Below are 23366 nucleotides of genomic sequence, written 5' to 3'. Positions count from 1 at the left end.
ACACAGGCATGAAGCTGAAATGAAAAAAAGCTCAACTTTGAATCTTAAACCTTAGCTAGAAGCTCCCTGAGGTGGAGACAACGTCTTTTGCATATCCCTGAGCACATGGGGACTTGCTCCAGGTCCTGGGCTCCCACCACCACCATGGTGTTCCAGGGAATTTGGTCTCCCTATTCCCCACCCACTCCACCTCCCCTCCTGTCTCTGCACCTGGCTTTGTAGATGTTTAAAACAAAAATGGAACACGTTCTGAATGCCCAAAGCCGTCCTGTTAAATATAAAACCCCCTCACATGCTCACAATTATTCTGAACACTTTTGCCATGCTTGAAGCTTTAGCAGCCACCTGCCAGGCCCTTCCTTCAAGCTGCTCCCTCCCTGTGTGCAACCCCAGGCTTTGCTTTGTGACAAGGGAAGGATTTTTCTGTCATTTCTCTCCGTTGGAAAAAAACCACCAGAAGATCCTGGGAGCTCAGCTGGGTAAGCTGGCAGGAGGGCTGCAGTGGTGGCAGCTTTGTTTTGGAAGCTAAACCAGAGCAGACAGGGCAGTGAGAGGCTGGGACCTGCACTGAGGCACTGAGCAGAGAGAAGAGAGGTTGCAGCAAGATCTGAGCACAGGATTAGCCCTTCAAATCAGGCACCTGCAACAGGAGTCAAAGGGCTATGAAGGCAAAACGCTCCTGTTTGCAGTAAGATATAAATAACAATCAAAAGGTGTTCTGTCTCTTGCTTTGTCCTGCACGTGACAGTTGCTGTGCAGTGGTTAATACTGTCAAACACCAGTGGAAATTAATACATCCTTGCTCTCAGGCAGTGAGGGGAGGGTGCCAGTTCCATGCTGGGGCTGTGGAAAAGAGCCCTGGATGGGGAAGGGAAAATCCTCCCCAGGCTCAATCCCCCTGCCCATCACAGCACCTCTGCCCCAGCAGCACTGCAGGCCAGGCCCCAGCACAGCAGGGCTCCCCAGAAAGGGACATTTCTTTCTGTATTTCCAGGAGAAATCTCATTCCTTGCCTGCTGAAGAGCTAAAATGCAGAAATGGCTGCTCGCAGCACAGCCCACCCGTGCTCATGTGGGTGCTGCTCCATGTGTGCCTGTCAGCATTCCTGACAAACAGAGCTGCTGCCAAGGGAGCAGGGTTTGGGGGCTCCAGGCAGGGACCCAGCCAGCACAGGGCAGGGTGAAGCCTCTCCTGGCCTTGCCTCCCCACACAGCACCCCTGTTTCCATGAGCATTCACACAGCCTTTGTGCCCTTCAGGTGGGACCTTGGTCCAGCAGAGCTGGGATGGATCCCAAGGGGCTCCTGAGGGACTGGGTGGGCTCTGTGCCACTTCACACCCTGCCTGGCTGGGCAGATAAACCTTCACTTTATAACCCACTGAGCTGCTTTTTGTTTGTAAAATGGTTAAAAACAACCCCCCTGTTGCTGCAAGTGCCATGGCCTCAATGCCCCACATTGGCCAGCAGGAGGAAGGAGGGAAGACAGATTTTATTCTCCTCTCTGCTATCCCCAAAATCCCCTTGTCCCCAATGCCAGTGCAGCACCAGCCTTCCTCCCACAGCCCCCTGACGGAGAAGAGGCTCCTGCCAGGGATGTGATGCCCCTGGCACTGCTCCCAGGCAGGTTCTTCTCCTGCCCCTTTCAGAAGGCACAGAGGACCAAGGTGGCAGCGCCAGTGCCACCAGCACGAGTGACAGGACAGCGAGAACACTGGCACCCGCTTCAAACACAGCTTTGGGTCCACCCTACCAGAGGGGGATTCGGGGTCGGGATCTGGCACTTTTTGTTTTGTTTGTTTTGTTTTTAAAAAAAACAGGAAAGCATATTGTGGCTAAACAATAGGAAACGCTGGGACGGAAATGAAGGGACAATTTATTTATAATGCTGCTCCCCCCTTCACATGAACACCTGCCTGTGGAATAAAGCCTGCCACCACCCGAGGCAGCGAGGCAGAGTTTTCCCACTGAAACACTCCTGGGGTTGAGCTGGGGCATGTGCTTTACTCATTAGGTGCTGACGGGGACTCCAAGCTCAACAGGATGTTTGTGCCTTTCAACTGTGTCTTTGAATTGCCCTCATTTGCAGCTCGGCTTCCACAGTTTGGCTCGGTTTATTCCCTCTGCTATTGCTGCAGAGCCTCTCCTCTCCCGGCTGTGCAGTCCCACCCCAAAGTGGGATGACGGCAGCCAAGCTCGTGGCACAAGTGCCACCCTGCCCAGGGTGCCTGACAGGCAGTGAAGAGCGACGCCAACTCTTTTTTCTTTTTCCTTCAGCTGTGAGATTCCTACAACTCTCGGGAGCAAGTAATTTCTTCTCTTTCTGCCTCACTTCCCTGTCTAAAAGAGAGTAACACCATTTCCTCCACCTCATGGGCAGCTAAAAGGATGGAAAAATGTGAGATTCTCTAACACTTCAGCCCCTGAGCCCTTGCGAGCCTGGCTGCATCACCACAGAGGACACAAACCCACTGAGCGATGCCTTGAGCTTCCATCCCTCTCTTTATTCCAGTTTTCCATTTTTCATCCCCACTCTCACCAGTTTCAAACATGACGCTCACAGCACGTCCCTCAAACACACCAGCAAATATAAAAGGCAGGAAAATGGAAGGAAAAGCTGAAGTGAAGGGAGAGGAATGGTCTGAGGCTCCTCACTGAAGGATAAACCCTTTTGGCAAGGCAGCATTTCCATCCTTGTGGTGTCAGATGACACTGGGGCAGATTTGGGTTCTGGGGGCCGTGCTCTCATCTGAAGCTTCACCTGCTTTCTAAAAGGCCAGCACACTCATTCCAGAGGTTATGCTGACCTTTGGAGAGGTATTTTAACAGACATGCACTTTGCATTTCAAAAAGGTACAGCAGGCAGACCCTGGACAAATTCCACATATTTATCATGGTTCCAGTTCTAAAAATAAACATTTTTTTTCACCCATTTGTTTGCAGTGGCACTGTAATCCCACTGACAGCAGCAGACAGAATTCAGCTCCAGAACCCTGTCTGAGGCTGCTGCTCTCCCTGGGACGTGGGATGGAGGAGGCTGCTCAGCTGGGGAGTGACCTGGAGCCAGATCCATCCTGTCTTCACTTGCCCTGACAAGCCAGGCAGGAATGATACCCCTAAAATGGGGGAGAAGGGAATAATGCTGAAGGAGAGCAGAGCTACAGCGAGAGCAGCCTGACAGGAGGAGGAGGAGGAGAGCGCTGCGTCCTCATGCGTCACCGGTAAATCCATGGTCTGCACCAGAGACATTCCCTGGCTGCCACAGCCTGTTCCTGAGGGCCTTTCCCAAGTAAATCCATGACAAAAGACCCACAGGATCCCAGGGAGCAGTTTGGTGCCAAACAGGCCTGTGCAGTGGGCACAGAGAGGGGAAAATTACTGGGACCATCCACAGCTGGCAGCAGACACGGCTCAGGCTGCGGGAGCAGGGTCTGCCCTTGGGCAGAGAAAGGCTGAGAGCTTCAGAGAAAGGCTGAGAGGTTCAGAGAAAGGCTGAGAGCTTCAGAGAAAGGCTGAGAGGTTCGGGAGAGGCTGAAGGGTTCAGAGAAAGGCTGAAGGGGTCAGAGGAGAGGCTGAAAACCTCCTGAGAGGCAGCAGCCTGCAGCCTGAAATCCATCTCTGGAGCCTCGTGCCCGGTGAAAGGGAATCCACCAAACACACCCACAGCTTATCTTTATGGGCTCTGCTTTATCTGAACTTCTTCCTATCCCAGCAGATACTCAGGTGGCTGCTGCTGCTGCTGCTGCACATTGAACAAGGTGCCTGCAGACAGGGGCAGGTGGCTTTTGCTTTGTGACAGAAAAACCCCAACGGGGGGACAAGAAGGGCGAGTTCACAGCGTGACAGCGAGTGGTGGGAACAATCCCAGTCAATCCCAGTGTGCTCCAGTCAAAGCACATCTCAAAGGCCTCATCCCACTGATGCCTTGGGAAGGCTGAGCCAGAGCAGAGACCAGACAGAGCTAAAGAATAAAGCAGGGATTTATTAAAAGCATCTCCTCCATGGATCACCCTTGGGCAGCACCAGAGCCCAGCCAGGGCTGCACCCAAGATGAACCAAAATGGCCCCAAAATGCACGGCCGGGCACGGGCTCTGTCCCTGGGATCAGTTCTGCTCCATTTGCATCTTGCAGTTCATTGTCCCATCCAGCTTTAGCCCCTGCAGTCCCACCCTGCTTGTTTTCCTCTCTCCAGCCCACGGGGTTTGTGCTCCTGGGCTGAGATTTGGATCATTTGTCCTTGATGCCCAGCTGGAGCAGGAATTGTTTTGTCTCCCTGCTCTGTGCACAGAGCTCAGCATCCCCTCATGTGAAGCTCAGACCCACACACTAAAGCAGCACAGAATCTGAAACACATAAAAGCTAAAACCTGAGGCATGAGCACAGCATCTCCACTGCTGGAGCCACTGGGATTGTGGAAGAGGCAGGGGAGGCTGTTCCTGCAGACACCAAACATCCCCAGCAGCACCAAGCAGGATTCTGCTCTGACATGATCTTATCTTCTGAGGACAAGAGATACAAATCTGCTCACATATAAATTTAGTGAGCTGTCTAGACATTTCTTTCTTTTTTTTTTTTTTTTAATACAGAAAATGTGTCAGGGAGCTCTGTGGGAAGCACTGGGGCGGCCTATTCCATGTTCAGCAGTGTGGATTTGGAAAGCTGGGCTACCAAACCCAACAAAAAAAAAAATCTGCCTTATTTCTGAATGTCCTGCTGGCTCAAACACTGGAAAATTCAATTAATAAACCCCCCTGTGTAAATTCCTATGGTTTGCACAACCAGTCTGGAGGCCTGTTCTGATGTAATGTCTTCTAACCTGAAAGAAACTTCCAGAGAATTCAAAAAAGGTTCATCTGCAAGAGAGTGACACAGAAATTGAGGTGTTAAGGGGACACTGAAGAGCCTGTGATGAATTACAGGAAATGTGAAATTTTTGAAGAAGTACTTGTGAAGGAGGGGAGGAGAAAAGACATACAAAAGTCACTTTTTCATTTAAAGAAGCTGTGTTGTGGCACTGAGGTAACTCTCAATGCACATATCTCATGGACATACATCATTTCTCATTGCAAACAGTTCAGAAAAATCCCTGGCAGAGAATAGGGATTGACTTTAGCTCACAAAATCAAGTTGTGCTTGTCTCCACAAGAAAACCCTCTAATGCTTCAAATCAAACATTTTATGGGGGATTTTTTTTTTAATACTAAAATCTATTTTTTTACAGGCAGGGGCTAATGATGTATTTATTCTGGACTTCTAGGTGTACCTCCATGAAAACAGGGAGGTATTTGCCAACAGAATTAGGCAAAATCCTTTAGTTCTGATCCTTTTTCTCAAACCAGCAAAGGCAACTCCAGCAGGACCTTGCAGTAATTTCCAGCTTGTTCCACCTCCTGCCTTCCACTGTATTTTCCAGGCTGCTCCACCTCCTGTGTGTCCTCAGGAAAAGAGCTCCTGCATTGCTGCTCCTTTCAACTTGAACCCTTTTCTTGCAGTGAGGAGCTCGCACCAAAGCTCAGTCACATCCTATAAAAAATAGGTGGCCTGAAAAGAAAGCCAAGACCAAGCCTTAACTCTCCTGGTTATCCCAAAATCTCCTCATGGCAGCAGCACTGAAGCCAGAAGATGGGGAGTGCGGCTGAAACTCTGACATGTTCCTCCCAGGAACCACCAGCTGGCTCAGGGCAGAAAATAAACCATGACAGAAGCTCTGCTCTGAGGATGGAAAGTGCTGATGGCAAATCCTCCACAACCTAGAAGTGCCCCAGAAGCTGAGGAGAGCCTGGCAGGAATATTCTCCCATATATAATTTTTTTTAATTTTAATTTTATTTTAATTTTAATTTTAATTTTAATTTATATTTATATTTATATTTATATTTATATTTATATTTATATTTATATTTATATTATATTTATATTTATATATTTATATTTATATATATTATATACGAATATAATATAATATAATATAATATAATATAATATAATATATATAATTATATTTGTTAGATGTATTTAATATATTATTAAATGTTAAATACTTTAATATATTATTAAATGATTATTATATTATATTATATTATATTACGTTATATTATTGCATTTATTCTATGCATTAATATTATATATGATGTAATATAATATAATATAATGTAATAATTATATATATAATTATATGAATTTATAATTCTATATATAATCTAATGTAATGTAATATAATCTAATGTAATGTAATATAATATAATATAATAATATTATAATATAATATAATATAATATAATATAATATAATATAATATAATATAATATAATATAATAATTATATATATATATATAACATCATATTCTCCTGCTTGGCTTTGCTTTTGGTGGTAGAAGAAATCAAATATGCCACAAGGAAAGCCAGTGCATGACCTGGATGGAGAACCATTTCCAGAGCAAACTGGGGAGCCCTGAGCTAAACCAATATTGATGGATCAGGATGTAAAAGCAAGGGCTGCTCCCCAAAAATAAACTCCTGCTGGGTCTGCAAGGATGGGAACATCCACCCACACTCACCTCTGCCTCTCTCCTGTTGTGCCTCTCTCTCTGGGCACGCAGGAATTTTGCTGCAAAGTTGGCCCCATCTTTATTACAGGCTTTTAGTCCTCCTGCATATAAATAGCACTCAGTATACACAGAAGCCAGCGATTAAGCACAGGGAAAAAAAAAATCTCCTCTTCCCTGTATTATTAGGGAATCTGGGTCAATGAGTCTGCAACTCGAGTAAGAAATTCTTAGAGCTGCTTAATGAGAGACAGAGCGAGCGGGATGGAGCAAAGGCAGGGTTCATGCCATAATCCCTGCTTAAGTCCTGCAGTGCAAGCGATGAAAGCAGCTGCGTGATGGATGAGGAGCCCTGGAAAGGGCACAGCTCCTCCTGGGCTGCTCCAGGGCTCGACACCCAGGTCTGGCTCGTGTGGCTCCCAAAGCCACACTCCCGAGCCAGACAGCGCCCAGACACGGCAGGGCTTTGAGAGACATCCTGCAAAACTCACTGGAACTCTTGGCTACTGGCTCGAGATAAAAACATCCTGTCAGAAATGATCAGTCAGCCACTCTCACTGCAGCTCTGAGTGGGGATTTCTGGGCTGTGCTCTCACTAATCAGCTGCATGTGCAACACACGCGAGTTGCTACACCAGCAAAGCAAACCCCTGCCCCTGACTTGATGTATTATGGGTCTGCAGAATTGTTACCTTCTTTAGAAAGTGGAGCTAAGCTCGAGGAGAGCAGAGGTCTGCTCAGCTCACTTTATCTTCTCTGAGTCCATCACGGAGTTTTGGGAGGTGACCAAAAGCAAGGAGCAGTGAGCAGCTGATGGCTCTTAAAGCAACTCCACAAATGGTTTCTGAGGAATGCTAGGTTGGAAATGATCGTCACTAGGTTGGAAGACTGAATATTTTCCAAATCTAAATGCTTGGGGATTAAAACATTTACTCCTGTGATTTATTGTTTTCTTGTTTTCTAGAAACAGGCAGTGTGCACCAGAAAGCAGAGAGAGCGTTGAAATATGCAGCACTTGAGGCTGGAAAGGCTGATCTGGGAGGAATGGTCACAGCTGGAGACCCCAGGATGGGAAGAGAGGAGCAGAGCTGTGAACAAAACCCTCATGTTCTCTGGGGTGGCTGGGCTCTGCTCAGATTTACTAATTTCATACAGAAATAGGGTCCAAGGTGAGAGTACAGACCCAGCCTAAGAGCAACCCAAGAGACCCCAAAAACCTCCTGTGTCAGGGAGTGCTGCTGGCCCCTCTCCCTCTGAGACCCATCCCCTGCCCCTGCCTGGTCCCTCTGCACAGCAAAGATCACAGAATATTCCTCACAGGTCAAAAAACCTGCCTTGGTCTCCTTGCCCCCAGTTCTTCCCCATTCATTTCTCACTTCCGAGACAACTCCTGCTCCACAGAGAGCATAAACAGCTCAGGTTTTCAGAGCAACACATTGGTTCAAAAGCTTCATTCTGGTGCTCTCCTTCTCCAGTCAGGACTGGGATTTGTTGAAGAGTTACAAGATCTTGTGCCTGCCATCATCACTGACATTGAAATGGTCCATGCCCTCGGCCTCCTCCTGCTGCCAGAGCAGCACGGCAGGACCATTAATGCAAATAAACTCCCTGTTTCCATTGAGCCTTTTCTCCTGGCCAGCTGCACCAAGTCATCTGCTCCAGGGATTTATAAATAGTGACCATGTCATTCCAATGTTAATGGCTTTTAATGAAATTGAAGGATGGCATGCATTCCCTTTGAACATCCTCAGAGCTGCAATTCCACTCCATGCCATGGTTTCAATGCAGCGCTCGTGGAAAGAGCTCTGGGACTCAGCACATCCTTCCCACAGCCCATCCATGTGTTCCTCTGGACAGGAACACAAAGAGGGAAATCATTTTGTTGTCTCCTTGATGCAGGAAACCCACCCATCCCCTACAGACAGGCACTGCACCACGAGGGCAGCTTGTGACACGGGGAAAATTTAACAAAAAAGATTTGAAGAGCGATAGTGGCAATTGAGCTTCACTTTCCATGCATTGTTCTCCGAAAATCCCCAAAAAGCTGTGTTTACCTTATCTTCATCCCTCTGGGTTTGGGCTGTACACAATCCACATGCCTTCCCCACCTCCCAAAAGCATGTTTGGAGCAAGGCCAGGCCATGAGCTGTGCTGGTAGGCTCAGTGCATGACTCAGGTGGGTGTGTGAGGCTCCAGCCAGGAGCTGTGATTTCCACACTCCCTGAAAACACCAAAAGCTTCCCCCTGAGCACAGGAATCCTGCAGGGCTGGGGAGGAAGAAAAGCTGCAGGTGATGATGAGCACCTGGCCTGGTGAGGGTGTCCCTTTCATGGCAGGGGGGGGAATGAGGTGATCTTTAGGTCTCTTCCAACCCAAACCGTTCTGGGATTCTGTGAAGGGTGAGATCAGCGCTTGGAGCGATGCTGCAGGTGGAGGAAGGAGAGCCTGGCCATTCATTCCACCTTCAACTTTTCCCCAAAAACCCCTCAAGACAAAATGAACAAACCTGCTCTTTTTCTTTGCTTCCTCGCTTTTACAGAAGTTTCTTTTGTCTTTATCTCTCTTCGCAGTGGTTCTAAGAGTCCCTTTTTTTTCTCCTCCTAATTACAACTTCACTACACTCCAAAGAATTCAGTTGAAAAGAAAAAAAACAGTGGAGCTCTTCCAGTCCAAACAGGGATGGATAACCAGAGAGCCATCAGATTTAACAGTGCCACCCAGAGAGGGCTTTAGATCTGCCCTAAGAGCCAAAAACCCCAGGAAAAGGGGGGAAGGTGTTCTTCCCAGTAAATCCCTCTTCCAGCATTTTTTAACTGTGTCCACGGTTCCTTTTCTATTTACACACAATTTAAACAGTGATCTGGCAGCAGGAGGGGAGAATACTTGGGGAGGAATGCATGGCTGAGGAAGCTAAATAAAGCAGTGGCCAGCTCCTCAATCATCCTATATTTTATATATACAAAGGCTGTGATCCCACTAAGCTTTTCCAAAACAATATGTAAAGAATCCAAAACAGGGCAAAACAATGGTAATAACTGGTTATAATGACATCAGGGGCACAGCACAGCTCTGCTCCTCTGCCAGGCTCCTTTCCCTGGGACAGAGGCGCTGGTGGCACTGGTGGCACTGGTGGCTGGGCACTGGTGGCACTGGGAGCTCTCTGGGGCTGTACTGGTGAGCTGCTGCCTCAAGCCAGCACTGTCCCAGCAGGGAGATTTCAAGGAGACTTAATCTGGCCAAACTCTCTTTCTGATGACCTCACTCAACTCGTGTACAGTCCAACCTGTACAATAACATCACATATTTTGTTGGCTGTTTTAGTAAATATTCAGACAAACAAGCTGGGTTTATTTTCTAAATACTTCAGAAACAAATAAAAAAAAATGCAAAGGGAAAAAGAAAAAAGAGTAGCATTCTGGTCCAGAAACACAGGAAAACATCCCACTAAAAAAAGATGCATCCCTCTTTTCCTTAGCTGAGGTTTTTAAAAATGCAGATTTCTCTGCTAAGCTGTGAAGGCAATCTGAGAGGCAGGTGGTTGTGCAACTCTTGGCTGCTGCATGGCTCAGCTCTGAGATCCTTTTCCATGATATTTGCAGGAATTAATAAGAGGAAACAAGACCCACTTCAAGACATTAAACTGTCCAAACAAAAAAAATAAATAAATACAGTCATACCATTACTGGACACACCATGACCTCAGCCCCTTTCCTTCATCTCAAATGTCTTCAATTATTTCAACACAAGAAGGATTTGAGCAAGAGAGGTTTATTTTTAAGCCTCTGTGTCAACCTTAATTCCAGTGGGGTTTGAACCCAGCACACCTAAATCAACATCAGCATTTTTCTCCCTTTATTCTTTCTGTCTTTGTGGTATCACAGCCAAAATATGATAGAGGCAGGTGAACCAAAAGCAATCTGGAGATGAGACACAATTCCTTGCGTTGTTGAAAAGCCAGAAAATGATGAAAACAATTTTTTTTTTTTTTTTGCTCCCTGCCCCAGAAGAAAGAATCCTTGGGGTGAAGGTGTGAATTATGGAGCAAACAGCACTGCAATGGCCAGGTCCAGGCAGTACCCTAATTTACACCTTGTTTTCTCACTTTGTTAATGTGGAGCTTGGGCTATTGTTCAGCAGAACTCCTTTGGTCAATACCTTCCAAACAGTTCAGTGCAGAGCTGCCCGTTGTTGTTCTTGTTACAGCTGAATTTTGGGGTTTTTTGTATTTTTCATTGATCATTTCCACCTCCAAACCCCAGTGCACAGTCCAGCAGCACTCCTTGGTAACTGTGGAATTGGGAATATTAAAAACCCCACATGAAACAAAAAAAAGCAGCTGCCTAAACCCTCCCATTTCCACCCAGATGTCTCTTGTTTCAATTAACAGAACCAAACTAATTCAGAGCCATTCACTGGCCTTGTTTGGACTCACTTGGAAAAACACACCTATAAATCACATCTGAAAAGCTGCAAAGAGAGAAAGAATTTGTTCCTCTTTGGGCAGTTCTTTTTGTTCTTTTTTTGGTAGAGCAAACTTCTACTACCAAACACAAAATGCACAATTATGTGTTGACAGCTCACAGCCTCTGTGGTTCTGGCCACAATAAAACACAACTGCACACTGTCCCTCCAGTTCTTCGAAATTCAGGACACCCAGGAGCTCCCATTTGCATCATCTTCCTGGGAATCTGAGCTGGAAAAGGGATTCCAGGGAGCCTGAAGTTACCAAAACAGAGCCACAGCAGGGATTTCCCTGGTCCCAAATCCACCAGGCACTGAAATGCAGGAATATGGGCACAGAAAGGGGAAATGGATGAATGGACACAGAAAGGGGAAATGCAGAAATGGGGACAGAAAGGGGAAATGCAGGAATGGGCACAGAAAGGGGAAATTCAGGAATTTGGGCACAGAAAGGGGAAATGCAGGAATGGGCACAGAAAAGGGAAATGCAGGAATGGGCAGAGAAAGGGGAAATTCAGGAATTTGGGCACAGAAAGGGGAAATGCAGGAATGGGCACAGAAAAGGGAAATGCAGGAATGGGGACAGAAGGGGGAAATGCAGGAAGATGGGCACAGAAAAGGGAAATGAAGGAATGGGCACAGAAAAGGGAAATGCAGGAATATGAACATAGAAAGGGAAATGCAGGAATATGGGTACAGAAAGGGAAATGCAGGAATGAGCACAGAAAAGGGAAATGCAGGAATATGAATATAGAAAGGGGAAATGCAGGAATATGGACACAGAAAGGGGAAATACAGGAATGAGGACAGAAAAGGGAAATGCAGGATAAGGAGGCAGGGGGCAAATCAAGGAGGGGGGAAAACGTGGTCCCAATCCAGAGGCACACAAGGAAAGCTTCTCCTCCTTGTGGGACCTGCTGACACCATTAATCTCATCTCCAAGGAAAATCTGAGGCGGTGGTTGAGAGCTGCTTGCCGTGGTTTGGAGAGGATTCCTCCAGCCTGCCCATAGGCTCTGGCATTTACAGGAGTGCAGTGAATTTCCACGGGGCTGTAAACATTGACTAAATAGGAATGCATACAAAAAGAGGCTTTGAAAAGAGTTTGGTCCAAAATGAGAAGTGGTGTTGACCTCTCAGGGAGGAATGTCCTGCTGCTGTGGAGATGGTCAGCTGAGCGCTCCACGAGGGTGGGAGAAACAAGGAGCTCGCCCAGGGAGCTGGGAAGTAAATTCTTATTTTTGTTTTTCTTCTCGAAGTAGCTTTTAATATTTCTAAGAGCAAAAGGCATTTTGAAAGAAACACAGCTCCTCAAAACACAACTTCGAAAAGGGGCTCCTTTTGAATCAAAATAAATTTTGAAGAAGAAAAATGTGAGCATACTCTTATTAAGTGAAAAACTCCAGCTGTTCCACACAGGGCTGGCAAGGCAGAGAGAAATAATTCACAAATCATTTTATTAATTAACCAACAGAGTGTCCTCATGAGCTGATGGGAGACCCCCCACGCTGGGCTCCCCACAAAAGGGAAATAATCTGCATTGCAATTAAAAACCTACCCTGGAAACCACCAGATGGAGGGAGGAAAGGACTATTTTAACCAATTCATTGATTATGAATATTAAAGAAATCAAGCTTTGAAGCTCAGTTCATAAGGAGTCAAACTTCCACTTTTGTTCTGCTCGGGAAAATCCAACTCTCCAGACAGCATCTGTCAATCTGATCATTATGTGGCTAAATGAGGGAGAAAAAATGTGTTCTCTCTCACCTGCAAAAGCTATCTGAGCCTTGAAAATTTAATTTGAGTTTTCCCTTCTAGATTTGACTGGTCAAGTTAAACTAGAAAGATTATTCATGGAAAAGCAACCGCAGTTGGTTACTAGGATACAAAAAATCACTTAGTATGTTCCTCCAATGAATAATCCCAAGCAGAACACACACAAATTCAATAAATTATGAATTTCTCGGTCTCTCTTACATAAACATTGGGGTTGCAGAGGCATTTCTTGGAAGCCTTTAATATAAATTCATCTCTTAATGACTGTGCTCTAGCCAAACAAACAGAGGGGATGGCTGAGCCCTGCAGGTGAGCTGCATCCTTTGTCTAGACATGGACGTTCTGGCAGCAGGCAGGGTGCCCAGGGCCAGCAGATCCCTGGTTGTCACATCTCAGAACAGATTCTGGAATCTGGCAAGCTCACAGGCCCTGGCACAGTGGGTGACGTCAGCAGCAGACTAAGCTAATTTGGAAGAAGGCAATTCTTATTCCAGAAAAAATAAAATAAAATAAAAAAATCCCCCTTCCTGCACAATTCCACGGATCTGAGAGGTCTTACATAAAGCACTTGTCAGATGTCTGAAGGCACGAGGCACAGTTTAGGCTGGAGAAGATCTCTTAAGATTATTGAGGAAGGCAGGGAGAAGTTTTCCTGCATCCATCCGAGGCCCCCAGCCCAGCACAGGGTGGGAAGAGCATCCTGGGGTCAGACAGAGCCTGCCCTGAGCCACTCTGACATCCCTGGGAGCAGCCCTGGGGCTCAGGAGGTTGATTTTGGTCATTGAACAGAGTTTGGGTTTGTGTGTATGGGGATGTGCATGGGGCTGTGTGGGCTCCTCCCATCCCTTCCAAAACCACAGGATAAGAGGGATTACAAAACCCAGGATAGCAGGGATTACAATCCCCAGGGTAACAGGGATTACAAAACCCAGGATTACAATCCCCAGGGTAACAGGGATTACAACCCCCAGGATTACAATCCCCAGGATAACAGGGATTACAAAACTCAGGATAACAGGGATTACAAAACCCAGGATTACAATCCCCAGGAGAACAGGTATTACAAACCCCAGGAGAACAGGGATTACAATCCCCAGGATTACAATCCCCAGGATTACAACCCCCAGGCACAAACCCTGCTCCAGGCTCAGGTGTTTAAAGCCACGTTACAGGGGCTGAAATCACTTTGTATAAACTTAGAATTCCTTGAAATTGAGCCTTGTGGAGCTTCTGTCCTTCTCACCCTGTGCCTTTGATGGCATCGGCAGCTTGAGCTGCTCTGTGCTGCCAGATCACCCAGTAATTGCTGTTTAAAGCCCACGAATTGCTGTTTGAACCTGTTTAAACAAATCAGGTGCCCGGTAATTGCTGTTCAAACCCCACAAATCCGGTGCCCCGGTGGGGATGTGCCTTGCACCCTGCAGAGGACGCCTCCACTCCAGGAGGGAGCACCAAAACACCTGGAATTCTGAAACACCCGCCAGGGGAAGAGGCTCTTGATCTCTACGAGCAACAGCCACTTAGAAAATGATTTCTGTTCTCATTCCTGGAAACCCTTTCACTTGGCAGGACAAAATAATCAAGAGTTTTTGCAGGTGTCCTGAGGAAAGGAGCACCACAGAGCAGCCCCCAAAGAGGTCACAAGGGGACACAGCTTTCTGCCAGGAGCTACAGGGATTATCAAAGCCACCCTTAGCCCTGGTAGTGCAGTTCTACTCATTCCATTCCTAGTTGATGAATAAGAAAATAAAAATAACTTGGTCTTTGAGATCTCCAGTGATAGAACCGTTCTTATTTATTGTATTCCACCTGTATTCTAACTTGCCTGGCTGCATTCTGGAGAGCACATGCTCAAAATTCCTGGTCCTGTCTTCCCCCCAAAATTCACTGCAGCCTCTGAGCTGCTCCTGTTAACAGAGTTTTAGCCACCCCCAGGACACCACACCAGGCAGCTCCCAAGTGGAGTTTTGTGTTCCCAGGAAAGAAAAAAAAAACAACTCCATCCAACTGTGTCAAGTTTAAGACCCCAAGAAACAGCAATTTTCCCTCATTAGGAATTATGCTTTCAAGCTGAGGAGATAACTTTTGAACTGCACTCCATAAATTCCAGGAGACATCAAGCTGAGCAGCTGGTGTCCCAGTGAGAGCAGAGGAGATAACAGGCTCAGGAAAGCTGTGCCACAGTGCCAGTTATCTCTGAGCAGAGCAAGATAAACCTGAATGAAATTATTTCATTTGTGCTGCCAAATGGGATATTCTATCTTTTATCTTTGCCTTCTCCAGGCAGGGCCTGGAGGATTCAATGTTTGACTTGTGGAGGAGGGCAAAAATCAAAAATCTTTATTCCCTAGCATTTGGAAACCTGATGGAAAACTTTTGCTCCAGGGAATTCTTTCTTGACTGATTGTTTTCCCTGTATTGCCACACAGCCAACAAAAACCAGAGCTTTACTTTTATGTGCCTATTTATTTCTCCTACATAACCATTAGACATTTTCCTATCAGGAGTGCAATCACAGGAAAATGGTTAAAATGGGAGAATTCCTAAAGTACAGAATTATCATTATTATGTAAAAATCCACAGCAAAACCAGCAAAGTTCAAAACCAAAACCTGTTACATGCAATTATCCAGCCAACAACCACAAACACAACTCCATCCATCCTTCCCCCCTCAAAGCATCAGCAGCTCTTAAAAAAATCCTAAATGTGATTTCCCAGCTGCACTGAGAAAGCTTTGAAGTGCAGTTAGATGGTTTTGTCTTTAAGGAATCTTCCTGTGCAATTGAAGCAATAAATCATTTTTTATCTTCTGATTCGGTTTCCCAACAGCAGAAGGGTGCAGAAAGGGAAAAAAGATATGGTTTTGTTGGAAAGGGGGAAGGATTGGGGTCAGATCCTCTCAGCAGGAGATTCCTGAGCTGCTCCATTGCCAGAGGTCTGAAAGAACCCAGGGAGAAAAAAACCTCCTGGGTGGAAAGCAAGCCCTGCTTACACAAAGCAGAGGAGGAGATCTCCCTGGACACAGAGGGGAAAACAAATTAACAAGCAAGAAATCACTTTCTCCTCCCTCCCTCCTCCCCAAAGGCCCAGTCCAACTGCTCAGGCACCAGGAATTCATGTTCCAGCACTCAGTAATTGAGACAACAGAGCATCCAGGTCTGAAGGGAAAAGCTGGCACAGGTAAGCTGAAATAAAGCTCCCTCAGTGCCAGTGATTCATTCTTTGTATCAGACACGGGGAAAAGAAGCACAGCCATCACCGAGACAGGGAAGAACACAGAGTAAACAGCATCTCCTTCCCACCAAAAAAAGTCCTCCCATGGGCACAGATCTTATCAGAGGGAGCCTGGGGAGGGCCTGTCCCTGCTGATGCCTCTGGGGAAAGAGCTGGGCTGGGAAGGAAAAGGGGTAGAACCTCTCTGAGGGCACCAAAAGCCTCTGTCCCCTCCAGGACACAGATCAGTGACACCAAACAAGGCTGGAGAGGCTGCCTGAATGAGAGGACAGAACAAAGTATGGAAATCCTCCTCCAGCAAAACTCCCTGCAGCTGCTGCAGGCAGAAGAGCTCCCCTGAGATGCGCCACGGAGCCAGGCCCTTCCCCACAGCCCTTCCCCACTCCTTGGCACCTCTGCCCTCTGGATAAGTCTGCAGAATTTGGGTGCCAGGGAGTCCCGAAAGCGGCCAAAAGGAGATCCTGAGGAGCGGGGAAGGGGCAGGTCATGGGTCAGCCCCGTGGTTTGGCTGCTGTGCAGGACTCCAGACTGCTCCCAAAAACTGCCCTGGGCAGGGGAAGAGAGATAAACACAGCACAATAACATGGGAATGTGTCAATTATACCCTTTTTTGACTCGGAGATGGGGTAACTGAGAGGCATTTTAAAAACTTTTATTCCATTTCCAGTCTCATGAGAAGGCTGAGACACGGCAGATGTTCTAACTCACGCCATCACACAGACCCATTCCCCACAGAAACGCAAGGAGAAGAGCTGGAGGACCTGACACACCTTCCCAGGGTGTGTGGGGATGTCCAGGTGGGCTCTGGGGTGTGTCCCGGGCAATCTCATGGTGCAGCACACGAAGCCAGCCCAGCAGCAGCTCCCCAGAGGGCTCTCCCTGCGCCAATTCTCCTCCCCGCTCCTCTCCCGAGCCCACCACATCCATCGCGGTGACGTGCGCGCTCCACCTTAGGCAAGGCTGCTCCTAATTTAGCTGCCGAGGCTCTCAGATAGGCTCTGTAAACACAGGGATGCTGCCGGGCAGGAAAATGTTTCCTTTCAAGGCAAACCCCGCTGTGGCAGGACGCGGCTGCCCCGAGAGCAGCTCCTCAACCCAAGGGGCTCAGAGGTGAAATGTCCCGGAGCTCGGAGGTGCTGGTTTGCATTCCTGATGGAAAAGGCAGCGAATGTGACACGCGAGGAGGATCCTCGGCAGGACCGGGAGAGAAACCCGGCACAGGGCTGGCAGTGACTCATCCTGCTGTCAAATAAACATCCATGCCCGCACATTCAAACCTGCCTGCCTGGAGTTAAACACCTCAAAGATCCCATGGAAGCATTTCCATGGGTTATCAGATGATAACCTGCTGGGGAGCTGCGATTTCCTCTGCCTGCAGGGAGGAAATCCAAGGGTTCTGCCTACACAGACAGAGCCTGGGGTGGGATTTTCAGCCTCTGCAGGAGGGTGAGGTGCTGACACACACAAAATTACCCAAATTATCCAAAGAAATAAAATTACCCAAAGAAATTAAAAGAAATAAAAGTGGGGAAAGCGCTGCTTGACAGAATTCCCAGCAAAGAAATTCCCTGTGGGGAAAGTGCTGCTTGCCAGAATTCCCAGCAAAGCAATTCCCCTCTGGAGCATAAATCATTAAAATTTAAAAATTATTAAAATTTAAAATAAATAAAATTTATTTTATTTATTATAAAATATATTATAATATATTATATTATAAATATATAATTATAATATATTATATTTATATATTTATATTTATATTTATATTTATATTTATATTTATATTTATATTATAATATATTATAAAATTTTAAATTATTAAAATTTAAAATAAATTTAAATTATTAAAATCATTAAAATTAAAAAAAAAAAAAACCACAAAAACAGAGAGAGGGCACCTGCCCAGCACCAGCCAGTGGAGAGCAGGGAAAGCTCTGCCTTTAATGACACACTTGGCACAGTGCTGGGTGTGTGTGACAGCCCGTGGGCCACGGGGCATGACACAGCTCCATTTAACACCAGCCTGGGAGGCAATGCCTGCCTGGATTGCTCCTCCAGCCTCCAGAGCCGAGGTGCCAAAAGCTGAATTAATCGTGCCAGTTGGCTGCAGCACAGTTTGGGGCATGTACAGTGGTTAAAGAGAGCCCTCAGTGCACAAGCAACCTGCTCCAGCTCTAAATCCCACAGAAGGCTGAGCAGCCTCACAGGTTTCCTTTTGAAGAGTGGGAAAGCAGAAGGCTGCTAAGAAAGCAGTGAATTAATCTTTTTTTTTTCTTTTTTTTTTTTCCACTTCTGTGACCTTCTTCCAGGAGATGCTTCATAATTAATTAACTCTTATACCCCCATGTGAGCCAGGGTTTCCTGCCTCCCTTACATTCAAAGCAATCCTGTGATAAAGCCACTTGCTCAAAGGTCTCACAGGGAGTCATCAAAATCAGTGACAGACTCTCAGAACCTCAACTCCCAGCCTAAAAGATGCAGAAAAACAGGCAAAATCAGGCTGGATTAACACCTGCAGTCCTTGAGGATCAGCACTGAACCAAACCCAAACCAAAAACTGGTCTGGACAGGAACTTTTTTCACTCAAACCAGAACAACCTGAAGTGGTTATTTGTAGTTTTATTGAAGTCAGACTGGAGCCAAATCAAACAATTTACTGAACTCCTGACAACGACAAGAACTCCTCCCACAGTGCATCACTAGCAGCTGAAGGAGGAGGGACCAGCAACAAATCTAAACAAAAGTGCTCCTTCAAGTGAGATTTCAGCCCCTGGAAAAGGCAGAGAGATCTTTTCCCACTGCATGGACTTTGCTCCTCATTTCTTAGAGGAGAACTGAATCAGTATTTTCAAAAGGCATACACAGAAATGTCTTTTTTAACCCACATGCTGTGAATTCCTGCTGCTCTGCCTTATCCAGCACCCTCCAACCATCCCTGTTTGGCCTGGCAGATGGGAGCACCAGCCTGGTGAAGGCCTAAACTTGGGATTTCTGCCTTGTTGAGGGTGGGTTAATGATTAGAAGCCTTTTCCTTAAGAATACAAAATAATTTCTTGCACCGAAGTGACTTGTGCCAGAACAAGCCCCATTCTCCCTTGTGTTTACCAGACACAAATGCCACTCATACTTGGTATTCCTCACAGTTGTGAGGAAGGCTGTGGGAGAAGCACAGCAATCAGATCCCAGCCAGATTCTAAAAAGGGAATTTGGCTGCTTTGTTAAATACCAATGCCCCTATTTGGGTCAGGACCAACAGCTGGATCCCAAAGTCCTTCCCTTGTGCCTGGGCTGGCGAGTGCCTGCTGTGTCCAGCAGCTGCCACCTTCCCCTGTCACCAGGGCTCACAGACACTGCTCCTCCAAGGCTTTCCCTGCATCAGAGGAATTTTCCCCTCTCCCAAGCCTGCCCTGCCGAGGTCCCGGCTCCCACTGGTTTTTAACCCTTTCCTGAGCCCTGTGTGTGCCTGCAGGAAGGAGCCCCGTGGAGGAAGGAGCCCCATCCATGACACCAGGGTGCTGTGTGCTGCTCCCTGCCTCTCTCACCCCAGCTCCAGAGCAATTCCCTGCAGCAAAACAGGCACAGAGCCACAAATCCCACAAATCCCACAGATGCAGCAGCTCCCGGCCCGCTCTGCAGCCCAGCCCAGGTGCTGCCCATCACCTGCAGGAGCCAGGACAGCACCGTGCCTCAAAAACCAACAATCCCCTAACCCAGCTGCCCGCAGATCACCTCGGGCCGTGGGCAGGGAGGCGAGGGGAGCAGGGAAACAGCGACATCCATGCCCAGCCTGTGTGGAGCCGCTCCTGCCGGAGCATCCCGAGCGCTGCGGGGCAGCAGCCGCGTGTGTCGGCTGTCGTTTCGCTGTCCCCCAGAGAACAGCGGCTTCCAGCAGCACCTCAGGCCTGTTGTTAAGCGCATCTGACACATCCCAGCTCCTTTCCCTTCAATGCCTCCCCAGGAGCTGCGTCTCATTAGGCGCAGCCTCATTACTCGCGTGGGTGCCGCTCCGCTCGGAACCTCGCTGTTAATCTGACAAAGCCCGGGCCCATCGTGTGCTGACCATCGGGTACTGGGCAAACACGAGTTTCCCAAGCTCCCGGCACGAATTCCTCCGGCACCGATAGCGTGTGCTCTTGCATCGCTCCGCGGAAACGTGTGGAGGAACGGATGGGGCTGGGCGAGGGTTTGAAGATGCAACAGGAACGGTTTGCTCAAGCACATTCGGACAAAGTCGGGTATAAAAATGAGTTGTCTTCAACAGGATTTCAAATTGAATTCTGCTGTTTGAGAAAAGCATTGCCATTTCTGAGTAGAACCTGAATTGCTGCTTGTTTGGCTCTTCCAGGAGCCAGGTCCCTCCACATTCCCTCTACATCTGATTGCATTGAAAAAGCTTTTTCTACCTTTAGCTATTTATGGTGAACAAAACGACCAAAGTGATTCTGCACCGAATCAATTTAAGTAAGCAAATTTCAGTTTGAAGACGTTCTGTTTGATTGTTTGGGTTTTATTAAGAAGTCTCTTCAGTCCGTGGGACAGAGAACAATTCCTCTGTTTGTCAAAATGAGAGGGAAAGTGCCTTGCTCAGTCTGCAGGGTGAAGAAAGAGGTGCATTCTGGACCAAGAAGAGGAAAGACTTAATTCTGACTGATTATCTTTGAGTAATTCTAAACAGCCCTCACATTTATAAACGGGACTTCATCCAACCATTCAGTCTCCCGGAAAAAACTTTCTAATTTTCAAAAGGACTGTTCCAAGAACAGCTCTAAACCTGCTTCCCTCCGCAATGCCATTTGGATAATGAAAGACAAACAATCCATCCAAAATTCAATTTCATATGAAAAATTGCTGAATGGGGTCCAACCCGACAAAAGAAATTCATAAACTTCCAAACTGCAAACATCCAAAGGCTCCTCTGCAGCCACAGGTTAACAGCTCCTTTGGGCCGTCATTACTCTTGTAAAAAGCAAACTAAATTTGGGGAAAAGACATTTCCAGCATCATCCAGCCCTCAGCAGAGGCATTCAAGTGTCCTGCATAGCTTTGCCTTGCGCAATTTGACAAATGTTTGCAAATGGACCATCCCCAGCGCTGCGATCCTCCCAGACAGCCTCCACCTGGAGGGACACCACCGAGATTTTCTAGGCCACCAGAACAAACGTTTGAGCTGGGAGGTCTCCATAAATCAAGCCTTCATTTTTCTCCCCCCCCCCTCCCTCCATCAAACTTTTCCTCTTGAACAACTCCTTTTGAAAGCACCGCGAGGAAGTCCTGAATGGCGGAGCTGCCGTGAAGCTGATGTCATCCCTTTTTTTAAATTCACGTGTGGAGGGCTGAGCATGTGGAGGCTGCTCAGGAGAGACTGTTCTAGCACCAGGCAGAAGGGCTGGTACAACTCCCAGCCTTCTGGAACGGAGCTCTCAGCAAGATCCCACCACGGCCCAGCAGGTACAGATATTTTTCCTTCGGGAAGCTCCAGCCTGACCGGGGTAACCTCTGCTGACCCAAAGATGTTTCCCTGGATTTTTTTTTTTTTCCCCTCCCAGGTTTTTTACATGTGCCCCCAGCTGAAAAGCCAAAAAAGCGAAATAAATTTCCTCCAAGGTCATGCACTCCTCACGATGTCTTTATTTGCCAGTTGGCGAAGTATTGAAAAAAATGAAGACTTCCGTATTGTGAGAGGAGCTAATGTCCCATTTAAATGTAATAGAGAACGAGAGGAGATGAAACTAGAAATCTAATCACTGCTTCATAGCTAAACCACGAGCTTAGCAGCTTTCTTTTGTGCCCTGAAGGTCCCAGGCACCCTCTCTTTGCAAAGACAATATATGGCACATCCAAATGCTAATCTATTCCTCTCTTTATTTCTATATTCAGCTCCCTGGCTGATTACAGGCAGACGTGTATGTGTTCAATAGGTCCTCCTGCTTCTTTAAATAAGTTTAATAATACCCTTTTTATTTATGGGAGCCTGAAGTACAAAGGATGCAATGCAGGAGCTCTGCAAGAGCAGAAAAGAGAAGAAAAGCAAAGTAGCTGAAGATACAGCCTGGCAAGGGCTCAGTAATTCAACACTGTTGATTCTATAGAGACCAACTGCTTTTATTATGCACAGATTCTCCGAGGGGGGAGAGAGCCCCACAGTTACGAACTTGCAAAGGAAAAGAATCGGAACGTCTCTTGTCTGAGTGCAGAATTGGCTAAAAAGGCAATTTTAAAGGCAGGGCAGCCCACCGACCATTTCACCCGGCCACTCCGCACAACTGACGTCTCTCCCCATTAAAAAGTTGTATTAAAATAATATAACGAGAAGGGGAAATGAAGCAGAGAGCCCCTCCGAGGAGTGGGTGCGAGGGCTGGGAAGCGCCGCTCCAGCTGCGGGATCAGCCCCGCTTCACCCCGCGCTCAGCATCCCCGCCCGCCGCGCATCGCCGGCAGCGAGCGGCTCGGAAAAATCCCTGAAACGCCCGAACGCCCGGCTCCTCCGGGCATCGCCGACACGCTCGGCTTCCCCGGGCATTGCCCACACGCTCGGCTCCTCCCGGGGAGCCTCGGACCGCGGAGGGGCGGCACGGCCGCCACCGCTCGCCCGCAGCGTCCCCGGGGCAGGAGGCGCCCCCCGCCCGCAGCCCCGCGGCCCCGGCGGTACCTGCCAGCGTCTTGTGCACCGTGTTGCCCATCGCTCGCTCGCTCGGCGGCGCGGCGGAGCCCGGGGCCGCCCGGAGCTCCGCAGGGCCATGGACAGCGCCCGCCTCCCGCCGCCGCTCCGCGCCCGCCCCCGCCCCGCCCCGCGGAGCCGCCCCGCCCGAGCCGCGGGTGCCGCTGCTGTGCCCCCATCCCTGCCCCTGTGCCTCGCCGGGATGTGCCCCTGTGCCCCCATCCCTGCCCCTGTGCCTCGCCGGGATGTGCCCCTGTGCCCGCATCCCTGTCCCGGTGCCTCTCCGGGATGTGCCGCTGTGCCCCCATCCCTGCCCCTGTGCCTCGCCGGGATGTGCCCCTGTACCCCCATCCCTGTCCCTGTGCCTCGCCGGGATGTGCCCCTGTGCCCCCATCCCTGTCCCTGTGCCTCGCCGGGATGTGCCCCTGTACCCCCATCCCTGCCCCTGTCCCTCTCCGGGATGTGCCGCTGTGCCCCCAATCCTGCCCCTGTGCCTCGCCGGGATGAGCTGCTCTGACCCGATCCCTGTCCCGGTGTCTCTCCGGGATGTGCCGCTCTCCTTCCCATCCCTGTCCCGGTGCCTCTCCTGGATGTGCCGCTCTGCTCCCTGTCCCTGTCCCGGTGCCTCTCCGGGTTGCACCCACTGGCACCTGTCGGAGGAGCTGCCAGCCGGGGATTTGGGCAAACACGGGCCCGG

At 48.2% G+C, this 23366-nt stretch overlaps 1 protein-coding gene across 1 annotated transcript in view; it reads right to left on the bottom strand.

The window, feature by feature from the left end:
- Positions 1-22764, bottom strand: part of NEURL1B (neuralized E3 ubiquitin protein ligase 1B) — a 33577-nt gene extending 10813 nt beyond the window's left edge. Inside the window, exon 1 of the mRNA XM_036391622.2 lies at positions 22661-22764. Coding sequence (XP_036247515.1) covers positions 22661-22691 — 31 coding nt within the window. The 5' untranslated portion in view covers positions 22692-22764. The remainder of the gene's footprint in view (positions 1-22660) is intronic.
- Positions 22765-23366: the final 602 nt, after the last annotated feature.

Source organism: Molothrus ater, chromosome 15, assembly GCF_012460135.2.
Source record: "Molothrus ater isolate BHLD 08-10-18 breed brown headed cowbird chromosome 15, BPBGC_Mater_1.1, whole genome shotgun sequence".
NCBI classification, from domain to species: domain Eukaryota; kingdom Metazoa; phylum Chordata; class Aves; order Passeriformes; family Icteridae; genus Molothrus; species Molothrus ater.
The sequence above is the reverse complement of the archived record's forward strand: the minus strand, read 5'-3'. Positions and strand labels throughout refer to the sequence as shown.